Genomic DNA, 13358 nt, shown 5'->3' on the forward strand with positions numbered 1-13358 from the left:
TATCACTAGAATTTAATTCTTTCAAAAAATACTGCTTCAATTAAATGATTTTATCATGTTTATAATCTAATTATTTAAAACCTCCTAACTGCAAGAGTCTCTCAAGTATTTTCCCTGAGTTCACCTTTTCTCCTCTTTAATTCAAGCTTTTGTACTGCTGCTAAGTATTCTTTCCAAACACTTCCTCAAGGAAATTTTCCATGATGCCCCATTGCTTTCAGATAAATCTTAATGCTAGGATGAGAAGATCTGTCCTAGCATAGCCCTGAGCTGTTCAGACTCTTCTGGCTTTCCTCTGCAGGACGACTCGCATCATCATCCATACAGCACTACAGCAGGGACAAGCAGGGTAGAGGTACTCACACGCTCCTACGCTTTCTACACATTCTACTCTGTGTAGGAACACCATCTTTTCTATCCTTGCTGACATAACTTAGTTATCCTCAAGTCTTAGTTTAGTAACCACTTTAAGAAGTGTTTCCTACTCTGGCATTCTCTGCCTTCATTTTCTCTCTTCTTTTTAGATGGTTCAAGTGCCCATTCTCTGCATCCCATAACAACCACTATTATCACAGCAATAATGACACTATAAAATATAAAATATATGTTCTTAGGTGGATACTCATCTTCTTAAAGAAAAAGATCATTTTAAATTAATTCTAAGGCCTTGGATTTTGGCAATACCAAAGTTAAATATGTCACTATAAGGATATGGTGAATATAGATTTCTTCCCTAACAATTACGTCTAGAATTGAAATTATCTCATTATGTTACAAGAACTATTTTAAGGTACATTGATAATACATAAGAGAAAACTGAGAGATTACATATACAAAAATTCTATTTTTACTAAAATTTCTAAATAATTTTTTATTTATCTCTTTCTATATATGGTAATGCTATAATTATTAACCATGTACTTTAAAATTACATATCATTTACAGAATCAATTCACTTGCTTCAAAATATTAAATAATTTAGTCCTATTTGTAGCCCAATCCCAAAATAGAAATTAAGGGGGGGGGGAGATATACCAAACAAGAGAAATAATGTAAAAAGAAAACCATCTGGCTAGTCAGAAAATCTGCTCTTGTGTGTAAAATCTTTTCAACAATCATCAATGAATTAATCTCATAAGAAAAATCAGTTTAGAATGAAAGTGCAGGTGCCAGCTTGCTCCCTTTGAGAAGTTTTCCTTCATCCATACTCAGAAATCTCCTTTCTGTCCTTTGAAATCCTGCAGCCCTTCAACTGTACTTCTGATACAAGGGATTATTATCACTTCACACTTAGTATAATTTTTGCACTTTATCTTCTCCATGAGACTATAAACTCACTCATGATTCTGGGTCCCGCAAGGTTCAAAGATGTTGGGGCTGGTATCAGGCTAGTTTCTGGTGCTACATCACAATATGGCCAACAGAATTGGAGAAGACAGCAGGTACATGCAGAGAATCCTGGGGTGGGGTGGGGGGGGCTGTAGGCAGTCATCTTCCTTTTATAACAACCCACTCCTGCAGGAACTAATCCCTTCTCACAAGAGCTTGAACTCACTCCGTTTTGTGAGTATTAATCCATTCATGAGGACGATGCCTCCATGAACCAAATAGCACCCACTGGATCTACCCTCTTAAAGGTCTCACCACCTCCCAAAACTATTACACTAGTAACTAAATTTCAAAATATGAATCTCTGGGGGACAGATCACTATTTAAACTACAGAAAGAAGTTAAGTAATTATAAAACAATCTAGTGTTACAGTAGACATAACTACATGATATTGTATTTTTTTTTTAAAAGAGACATTTCAGAGCATTTTCCCCATCTTTTATCTATAGTTTATAATTTTCTGTATATTATTTTCTTCTCTGGTCATCCATCTGCCTATTGTCAATAACTAAAGAGCTAATATATGTGTGTGGCACGAATGCAAAAGTTTCAAAAGAATGCATAAGTAAAATATCAGTCTTTCTCCCCTCCCTCCTCCCACTTATCTTCCCAAAGGTGAGGAACACTATACAGTGCATTAGTTTTAGAGATATTTAAGGCATAAACAAGTATAAATATACACATATATAGACTTTCTTTCTTTCTTTCTTTCTTTCTTTCTTTATTTTTTTTTTTTTTTTTGAGAGAAACCACTCATCCATAGGGAATGGTCATGCCCCAACCCCTTCTCTTTCCACTCTCCCTCCTTTTCAGACTTTGGGCATGCATGCACATGTGTGTTTCTTAAACCACTGGGTCCAGGATTAAAACTGCACAGGTAGCCATGCAGGATTCAGATGCCTTAATGATCAGACCATGGAGCCAGCTCTAGTCTTACTTTCTTTTAACACAATGATAGCATGTTTGATAATCCACACCTTACTTTTTTCACTTCTGCATTAGCCCATACTGGGCTGCCTCATTTATTTAAATGGACATAGAGATTCCAGTGCATGTATATAACACAACTTATTTGAGTATTTTTACTGAATGCTCACTTAAGGAACCACAATACTGCAGTGAACATATTTATTCATATGTATCATTCAATGGTATATTTGTATGCTGTAGAATAAAATGCTAAAAGTGAAAACATGAAGTCTGAAAAATATGTACATTTTAAATTTTGATAAATACTTACAAAGAGGTTACATTAATTTCATTTCCATCTCCATAAATTATAACCTTGATGAGAATGGCTTCCAAATCTGTATCCATAGATCTAACCCCTATTTACTCTGTAGTATTTCCACATACAGCTATACATCATTTAACAACAGAGATAACATTCTAAGAAATGAACCACTAGGCAAATTCATCATTCTGTAAACATCACAGATTGCACTTTAACAATCCTAGACAGTATAAACTGCTGTACACCTAGGTTACATGGCATAATCTTAAGAGACCACTGTCATATATATGGTCCATCACTGACCAAAACATTTTTTACACACAATATGACTGTACATATTTTCTTGGAAGCTTAGGCAAAACTTTTTTTTTTAAGTTAAAAAAAAATTATTGCTAGAGGACACGTGAACTTGGGGGGACGGGTAAGGGGGAGAGACAGACAAAGTACTCCCCCAATCAGGTGTGTTAGAATGACAAGTTTTTCCCCCCATTTCTCTATTCCATCAGGATTTTGAATACACCTGCGCATATGCCCAGCATGTTTTTCAAGGGACTGGGACTGGGATTTGAACTGAAGTCAGCCATGTGGAATTCAGCTCTTCATACACAGCACTTAACCACTGCACAACAGGGCTGACCTTTTCTAAATTTTTATTTCTTTCCTGAGAAAGACAGAGAATAGCACCACCAATAGGATCCTGGAACCGTGATCTATCTCCAGCCTTCAGTTAGTCCTGGATCATGAGCAAGCACATACCCACATACACAGGGAGGTCTCTGGCTCTGGACTTGAACTGTAAACCTTTCCATGTGGGACTGCTCTGAAGTGAATGTGTTTTATCACTGAACCACTATCTGCGCCCAAGTAAAAACTCTGCAAAACCAATATTATAATCTTACCTTCAACGTGTCCTTATAACTTACCTTCGTAACATATCTTCTAATTATCCCTGATTCTAATCAAATATCACAGTTGACTCGCCCTTTGTTTTCACACATGTCATTAAATGTACCCTACAGTTCCATGACATTCTTCATGGTTTTTCAGCTATCTCAGCTCAGGTGGCCTCGTTCTGTATACCTGGATTATTAATATGTAACTATTCAAAGTTCTTCTTGCCCTATGTTCACCAACCAGGAATTCTGCTCACACAAACATCTCTGACTGAAACATCTTAAATCAGTTCCCTTATTGAAATCTCATAAAGATCACTACCCCAAATGCTAGATCATTCAGAAGGGTTTCTCTTTCAAATTTATAGGCACTTAGGTCTTTCACTAGACCTCAAACTGTATCTTTTCTTATCAGAGGAACTTTAAACTCCTTCCTAATATATTTTGATACAATAACACTGCCTAGGTCCTCCAAATGTATTCACCAAATGAATGAAGTTTTATAATGAAGTAATTCCTACAGATCAGTTAATTCTATAGGAGAAAATATTCTACAGATGATATTTGCTTTATTTTGGAAAGTAAGAATATTTTAAAATCTGTGACATATAAGCCCTTATTAAATAACTGTCAGAAGGCCCAGAGTGTAACATAGTTAACTATTCTTATAAATTAAATTTTTCTATCACATTGATTTTGATCAATAACAAGGAGAAAAAAGGATAAAAAAAAGAATAAGCTAAATGAACTGCTAAAATGACTAAATTTTTCTTCAAAACCACATGATCTCATATATCATCAGGGTTACTCTAACAACTATGTAAGAGATAAGGAAAATGAACACAAAGTGTCTAAAGACTGTTGTTCAGTTAAGTTAAAAATACTGGGTTGTCAGAAAAGTCATGATGTGTTTTGTCTATGTTTTCCTATGAAAAAATGCATCATGACTTTTTTCTGATGACCCAATAGATAAAATAACGTTTTATAAGTTTCTCACAAAGTCTGCTTGAGAAAGAAATTTGTAAAAATGTAGTAAATTGTATGTTTCTGTTTTACAAAATTTAATAAAATGATTTCAAAAGTCATACTTGTAAATATGTTTACACTTAAAAAATAATAAGAATATGACTGTGCTTTCAAATATATAAAGTAGTTATATAAATATAACCATTACATTTCATTCAAAATTATTCAGCTCCCATCTACTCTATAGCAGAAAGAGCTATAGAAATTTCTATCAAGAGAAAGACAGCTCCATGGCTCCTGTGATCTAGCCATTTTGGGAGAAAGGAAGATGTCCCACTGATAACTGGGCCTCCAGCATACAAAACTCGCATAGAGAGGCAGAAGGGAACAGAAAAAGGCCTTCTTCAAGAGACAGACAGCTCCATGGCTCCTGCGATCTAGCCATTTTGGGAGAAAGGAAGATGCCCCACTGAAAACTGGGCCTCCAGCATACAAAACTCACGTGACTGAACTTCCAAGTTTGGAAAGAAACCGACCATCCACCAGATGACTAGAAATCGCTGCAGGACCACAAGAAATATGGGGAAGCAGGAAAATACCTCTCCCACAAGGGAAAAGGATAGCTCCTCTTCATCCACAAGCAGTTCAATGGAATTCATGGAAATGTCTGATAAAGAATTCAGAACATTCATAATGGCAAAGCTAACAGAGATGGAAGAGAAGAGAGACAAGGAACTGCTGAAGAGGAAGGAGAAAGGAGTTGAAGAGTTCCAGGAGGTGAGGAAATTTATGCAAGATCTAAAAGAGGAATTTCACACTTTACAAAAGAATCAGATGGAACTGTTAGAGATGAAGGCTATAATACAAGAAGTCAAAATCTCCCTTGAAAGTATTAAAAGCAGACTAGATCATACAGAAAATAGAATCTCTAATGTAGAAGAGAAAATGGTTGGCCTAGAAAAATCCACCACGAAGACTGAGAAAATGGCCCAAAAATTTGAGAATAATATGCGAGAAGTACTAGATACCATCAAACGTCCAAACATCCGGATAATAGGCATCCCAGAAGGTGAAGAGACTCATAAGGGCATTGATAATCTATTCCATGAAATCTTACAAGAAAATTTTCCAAACCTGGAGAGGCACTCAAAGATTCAGTCCCAAGAAATACAGAGGACCCCAAATAGAATCAACCCAAGAAGATCTTCTCCAAGACACATTATAGCCAGATTGACCAAAACCACAGACAAAGACAAGATACTAAGACTGGCAAGAGAAAAAAGGCAAGTTACCTACAAAGGGTATCCCATCAGACTAACGGCAGACCTCTCATCGGAAACAATGAGAGCGAGGAGAGAATGGGAAAATGTATTCAAAGTATTAAGGGAAAAGCAATTTCAACCGAGAATTCTGTACCCAGCAAGGTTATCGTTCATTTGGGAAGAAAAGACACGAACTTTCCCAGATAAACAAAACCTGAAAGAATTTACCAGCACCAGACCGGATCTCCAAGAAGTTCTTAAGGGAGTGCTATGTCAGTAAAATTAAATGCAGACACACAGAAATAAGAGTTCAGAAACTAAGAAAATGGGCAACTTAATTGTAGGGCCAAAAGCTGGAGTTGAGTATTACATCCCAGATTTCAATCTGGAACATCGAACCTCAACAGATACAGAAGAAAGATTAAGTACATGAGACTGAACTGATGAAACAGTATTCTACGACTTGACTAAAATATTGCTGCTTTTCTTCTAAGCTTTGTTGTCTGGTTTTAAGGACTTTTGTCCTGTCTTCAGCTATCAATAGATTCATGTTCCGACTATTTGAACAGAATACTAACCTGTTTCTAGGCTTTAACAAAAAAAATATATATGAAAGTAGTAATGGAATTTCATGGATGACAACATGCATGATTAAGCATTAGTTTACTCTAGAGGGGAAATCACATTTAGTATGTGAATGTAAATTTTAAAAAAAGTTTTTTCAGAAAAAGAAATACTAAAACTGTTACCAAAATTTAAAGAAAAAACTGTGTATTTGATGACCACAGTAAGCTATATAGCCCCAGCTAGGTACTATTTTATAGTATGTTCATTCTACTCACTGAGGTTTATGCCTAAAGTCAGACATGGGTTCTTGTGTATGTATGTATCAACTGTGCTTGCTATTGCAAATATTTAGACAAACTAAGTTCATTAGCAAATCAATTAAATGGGGATGGGGAAAGGCATAGAAAGCAACCATGGATACCAGAGACAATGGGAGGAGGGTGGGACATGGCAGAGGGTTAGGGATAGGGAATCGAGGATGGCAAAAAATAAATAAATAAATAAAGCAAAATGTACAAGACGTAAGAAATGAAAAATTTTTTGTTGATAACATGTATGTTGATGTGCTTGATTGAGCCAGCAGACAGTGTATTTTGGATGGAAAATTCATTTTGTATACTGTAATGATGCATAGTGTATTAATGTTAAAAAAAGAAAAATTAATTAATAAAAAATAATGAGAAAAAAAGAAATTTCTATCAAGAAATAGAGAACAGCTATATTATAACTTGTATGTTAAATAACATTTTTTAAAATAATGAAAATACTACTATGTAAATGCTGGATTTACTTCTTTACTCACCTCTCCCCCATTAACATATTCCATCACAAAACACAAACGGTCTTTTGTCTGGAAGGAATATTTCAAGGACTTGAAATGAAAAAGAAAAAATGTTATATTATAATCCTACATTCTTATAATTATAATAGTAACAAAAAAACAGAACTCTTAGAAATAGTAAGCATGCTTGATGAAATTAACTATTATTGTTCCTGACAAGTTGATTTACTCCTTAAGAGTGATTAAGAAGGAACTTATGAAAAATATAAATTTTGTTTAGCTCAGCAATAAGTATTGCTGAGGGAAAATTAAAGCTAAAATTTTAAGTAAAAGCAAACTTAGGACTGGCAACGAATCTGTCTCAATTTACTATCCATCTATTTGAAACTGTATTGGTTCCCAAAGTTCACAACCATGTGATCTAAAAGAATGGCTCCAACTTACTGTAGTGGAAGTTCTGTAGGAACAGTTATAGTGATTGTATTCAGGTTTATAGTTCCCAAATCACTTTTTGCATAGTGGGTGTATAACACAACCCACGCCAACAGAGTTGGTTCATGTAGCTTATAAAAAGGTATCAAAGTGTTTTCTTATTACACTGGACAATAAACACAGCAATGTAACAAAGGCAAGTCTTGTTATCTTGTGAAAACTATGAAAATGTTTATTTAGTAATCCAAAAATTTTAAAACTCTAGTTTTCAAAGTATCTTTCTTAATCTTAAAATTTTTCATTAGAACTTCAGAAGAACTCTGCAAATTATTCCTCTATTACAAGGAATCTAAGGGCAAAAAAAAGTTTGTTTTACTCTAACTATGTTATATAAGTTACGGCTTATACTTTAATAAAAATATTCCTAATTTATTCAGTATTCCTGTATTTCTAAAAGTACTCTATTCCTAAAAGAAGTCTAACTTTACAAAATATATCAAGCTTTCTATCTTTCATACCTGAAGACAATGCTGTCTGACCATCTAAATGTTTTTCAGAATTCAATAAACAAAAGAAATACACAATCTTTATATTTAATAGTAAGAAGCTTTAACTCAATCATTTTCTAAGCGGTCTTCTTAAAATGTCACAGGTGATCTACTTGTTTTTTTAATGGCAATGAGATTCACAGGACAAAACATTTTCAAAAAGGTAATGAATATATAATGGTAGGGCTTATAAACTATAAATGTATACATACTATAAACCTATACATTCCAACTATTTCAAAGAAATGGGACTTATAATCTTTCCACAAAGAAAATGGCATACCTAAATTAATGTTATTTAGCATGTTATTTTTCATACATTAGTTTCTATAACAAAATTTCTTATATTTAAATATTATAACATCTGTCCTCTATTCACTTACTGTTAAAAAAGGATGTCTAGTGTTCTTTAATACTCTGCTTTCAGTTAGAGTGTGTGCCACTTCATCCTACAAAAGGAAAAGACAAACTTTTAATATGTATATTCTTAATACTGATATGATAAAAATTTCACTATTTCTCTAAAATCAGAAGAGGTTACATCCAGAGATATACAAGAATTTAAAAGAGTGGCATGCTTCTTCTACTGATCAGCTTCCTATTTACCAGGAGGAAAAAAAAAAAGTCTTATCAAAATATTTCAAAATGAGGTAATTAATATTTCTATGTTTGTAATAAGTTTTATTCATAGGAATAAAAACAATATATTTCAGTAAAGATCATAGGGTCTCTAAGTCTCTTAAAAGAAAAATCAGTGAAAACAAGAACAGAGACTACACATATACAATTTGATTCTATATCACAAGATACAGAATTTTCTCTTATTGAGCTTAAATTCTGCTTTTTGGGCAGATATTATATATGTTAGACTACACGTACACAATTTAATTCTATATCACAAGATACAGAACTTTCTCTTACTGAGCTTAAATTCTAGGTTTTGAGCAGATACTATACATGTTAGACATAGAAAGGAACAAAGTAGAAACTATATCAAAGTCTTTTGCTTGTGGCTTTTTAGAGTGCTTCTTTTTAAAAAGGTCACAACCCCCTTACTCTAGGCAACAGTTTTAACATGTGGGCCTATTTCAAACCAAAAATACATAGAAGAATGTATTTCCCTAATTTTGTACATAAACCTCATCTTGACATCAAAAGCTAAGTAGGAGAGATTTTCTTCAACGAATGGAGAACTAGAAAAGGATTTTTCATATTTGAAAAGTAACATCATCCTTAGGACAAAGGAAAAGATAGCTGCTGATACTAACATAGCATCTCTGTTCTTTCTTCTGGCAAGATTCTAAACAAAGCCCTTGCTGGATCAATTTCTTACCATATCAGGAAATCAAAAATAGAAAATTATACTTAAAAGCAGTGAAGCAAAAGTAAGCATGTAACTGTACAGTCTTAATTATTTGATAGGAGCTAGAATTGAGTGCTCAAACTATCTAAAAGTCACTATCAAACCAAATCATACCATAATTCCTAAATTAATTATAATAGCAAACCCTTTAATATAAAATAAATCAGAAGCAGAAATGAAACTATAATGCATTGATTTCTATACCCATAGTGCCCAGCATAACGGTTGGTATATAGCAGACACTTAATACAAGTTTGTTGAACTGTTTATTACAGAAATGAATGTCAAGGTGTCGGGTATATGGGAGTTTGTTTATTCGATAATTCATTCACCCACTCTTCCCGCCAATGAATGTATTCTAGGTATCATTCTATACATTGGAGACAGGATATTGAACAAAACAGAAAAAAGTCCCTAGTATCTTGGAAGTTTCATTCTTAATGGAAAAACAAACCAACCAACAAACAAAAACAAAGTAGAGAGGGAATACTGCTATTAATGAGCATCATACAAGGGGTCTTTGAAAAGGAAGGAAAATGTGTATTATGAAAACACGGGAACCAGCAGTTAGCGTAATGGCTATGTCACTGGACTCCCACGTAGTCGACCACGGTTCGTGTCCTGGACCCGGTGGCTTAAAACTCACGCCGGGCGCGTGTGCATGCGTGCCCAAGATCCCGAGAGGAGAATGGAGGAGAAGGGATTGTGGCGTGACCATCCCCCCTGGGGGGTGATTTCTCGCTTTCTGTCTCTATGTCTCTCTCTGTCTGTCTGGCGAGCGCACGCGCCCTACAGTGAAAATCTCTCCAAAAAAATAAAAAAACACTATACATTGATTTTAAAAATTTTTGTTCCAGAATAACCGTGTATTTTAATTCTATTTTATCCATAAAGTTTTTGACGTTTCCTCCATTAGGGAGTATGAAATACACAATTATGCATTGTGCAAGTGGTTATTTCACGATATACAAAAATAAATTCATTTATTTTAAGAACAAAATCCCTACTATGTACACTTACTAAATGTTAAGGACAGGGCAGATCTAAAATATTTAATAAAAAATAAATTATTTCATTCATACAGAAAACAAACAAGTAGGTATTAAGGGAAAAAAACTCAGGTTATACACCTGATGCAAATGGGGTGGTAAAGTAAAAGCAGTGCTATGGAAGAATGTAAACTGGGTAATGCAGTGATGTGGGAATTCAGGGTGCACAATTTTATTTGTGTTTTTAAAGTTTACTTATGCTCCTCTGAGACTAAGTATATAAAAAGTAGGAGGGATCATTTAGGAGATTATTACAGCACTTCAACAGAAAAATGAAGACGGCTTGGACTAGTATGGTGGGAACAGCAGCAGAAAAAGGGGGTAGTCTTGAGATATTTTCAAAATATAAAATTAACAGTATTTTTTTTTTTTAACAGAGAGATTTTTGCTGTAGAGTGCATACACTCGCTGGAGAGAGACAGAAAGCAAGAAATCACTCCGGGGGGCAGGGCAGGTGGCCACACTGCAATCCCTTCTTCTCCATTCTCCTCACAGGATTTTAGGCACACATGCACAAGCACCTGGCATGAGTTTTAAGCCGCCAAGTCCTGAACCATAGTTAACTATGTCGGAGTTCGGCAATGTAACCATTACGCCAGCTGGTCCCAACACTAATAATTTAAAAGTTAAATGCCTGTAACATGAGGGTGAATCAAAAAGAATATATTTTCGATTGTCAGAGGGTATGTAAACTTGACAGAGAAGAGAGAGAGAGGGAGGGAGGGAGAGAGGGGAAATCACCCATTTCTCCATTTCTCCATCCTATCAAAATTTTGGGCACACATGTACATATATGCTCAGAGTGTCTTTCAAGCTACTAGGGCTGGGATTCCAACCACAGTCGATCTGGTTCCCCCAACCACTAAGCTATGAGTCTAGTCTGAAGAAAAAAATCTTTCTTGATAGGTATTCAGAAAGAGATACACAGAAGAGATAATATTTACCTGTTATGGTATATTAAGTAATTTGAGTCTGTAAATTGAGGAAGACTAAGGAATGACAAGTAATTTGGCATCAGAAAAAATGTTCTAGAGCTTTGAAAAATATTTCTGCAGCATATTTCATTCTATTTTGTTAAAAGAGGATCAGCACATATAATACTTTTCTAAATCACTTAGTAAATTTCATGAGAGAAGACCTTTTTCTTTTCAAATTCCATAAACCATATAACTACACTGAAGGAACCAAGTAAAGATGTATAGACACAAAGGCTAAGACAGTATTTCTTTGTTATAAGAATGGAACTGGAATTAATACCATGTATCTCTTTCATATATTATATACCTTTACCATACTTTGCATCTGATAAAAAATTTTTCCCACTAATGCAAATTTAATAGTAGTATAGTTCACATACTAATTAGTTTCTGCTATGAAGATAAGGTATGCACAAGCTAAAAAGTAAACACGGATGCCAATAATTTTTAATTACAGTTAAAAGCAACATGTCAAAACAAAAAGTTAAAAATAACAGTGATAAAACTTAGTGGCTAAAACAATTGGATGCTTTTTAAAAAGCCATTCGATAAATGTCTTCATTAGAAATGCTTGGGTAAACAACACAAGTATAAAAATGTTTTCATGAAAAAGCTTTTGAGATACAAATTCACATACATTCATCCATGGTAAAATAATAATAATAATAATGAATGTTTAAATCCAACATCTTTCACAGGAAGAAGCTTTACAGGGAATAGGATTTTAATTCTTGAGGACATGAAGCAGAATAATAATCTTAACTTCTCATAATCTCTATCTTCTCCAATTTATCACACATGCTCCACTACACATGATTAAAATTCTCCCTTCATTTCTCTTACTCACTCGTTTTGTTGTAATTAGGTTTTTTTAAGGGGAACAAGGAGTAGAAGACAGCAAAAAGGAGGGAGAAAAAGAGCATCTCTACTTCATTATCTAGGACACCAAGATCGTCATCGCCTTTAATCTACCAAGTCAGCAAGTTAGGTATTATTATTCCCATTTTATATGGGTAAACTGGGGTTCACAGAAGTGAAACTGCTCAAGATGCAGTGAAAAAAGTCAATATTGACCCTACGACTATGTCCAACATTATTGATCATCTCCACTTCACCAGACTGCCTCCCATTCCAAACAGCTTAGTATCTACTCAACTTTTACTTTTACTTTTTTTACTTTTACTTTTTTTACTTTTACTTTTTTTAACTTTTACTCTGTTTACATTATGTTCTCCACCTTGAGCACAACATTATAGTGACTGATTCTTTGAGGAGCTGGAGGAAATCAAGACACATACATCTAAAGCATGTCCTTCATCCATCCAGAGCAATTAATGAGACCTCAAGGAGGAGTTGGAGTGGGTGGGGGAAACAGGAGGAAGAGGACAAAGAAATGTTACCTCAACACATTTATTTTTAATTAAACCACAATGACCACCAGTGATCATTATTCACTTTTTCACTGTCTCCACAAGTCATATCTTAACAATCTATACTTCCTATTTCCTTCGGAGGAGCAAGGTCAGACATGTCAAGCTCTAAATTGGGGGTTCTAACTTTCTCCTCCTAGAAAACTTAAGCACTGGCCCAGAGGCTAACTTCTACCACTTCTCCTAATCTGCAGTGGTCAGACTGTCTTCTCACTGTTCCTTGATTTCTTTTCCTTGTGATTTTTCAGCTTGATTTCTCTGTTATCTATGAACACTGTACCAGCTTTCCCAACTATTTGGTTTGAGATTTTGTTGTTGACGCTCCAGTTCCAATCATGACTTGGATGGAAGATGACATGAACTCCTTTGACTTCCATCATAATACAGTCATGCTGGACTCTAGCCTTTCTCAGACTGTACCATGGGCTGCTTGTCTGTACTGCCCTTCACTACGTTTTCTCTTTCC

General features: G+C 34.7%; 1 protein-coding gene across 6 annotated transcripts in view; it reads right to left on the reverse strand.

The window, feature by feature from the left end:
* The window catches only part of AKT3 (AKT serine/threonine kinase 3), a 335945-nt gene that overhangs the window by 113885 nt on the left and 208702 nt on the right, over positions 1–13358 (reverse strand). For all 6 annotated transcript variants that reach the window (XM_006157219.3, XM_014591111.2, XM_006157223.3 and 3 more), the window contains 2 exons: positions 8457–8522; positions 7115–7183 (listed from right to left, as the gene is read on the reverse strand). In XM_006157219.3, coding sequence (XP_006157281.1) covers positions 7115–7183; positions 8457–8522 — 135 coding nt within the window. The remainder of the gene's footprint in view (positions 1–7114; positions 7184–8456; positions 8523–13358) is intronic.

Source organism: Tupaia chinensis, unplaced genomic scaffold, assembly GCF_000334495.1.
Source record: "Tupaia chinensis unplaced genomic scaffold, TupChi_1.0 Scaffold000532_1, whole genome shotgun sequence".
Classification (NCBI taxonomy): Eukaryota; Metazoa; Chordata; class Mammalia; order Scandentia; family Tupaiidae; genus Tupaia; species Tupaia belangeri.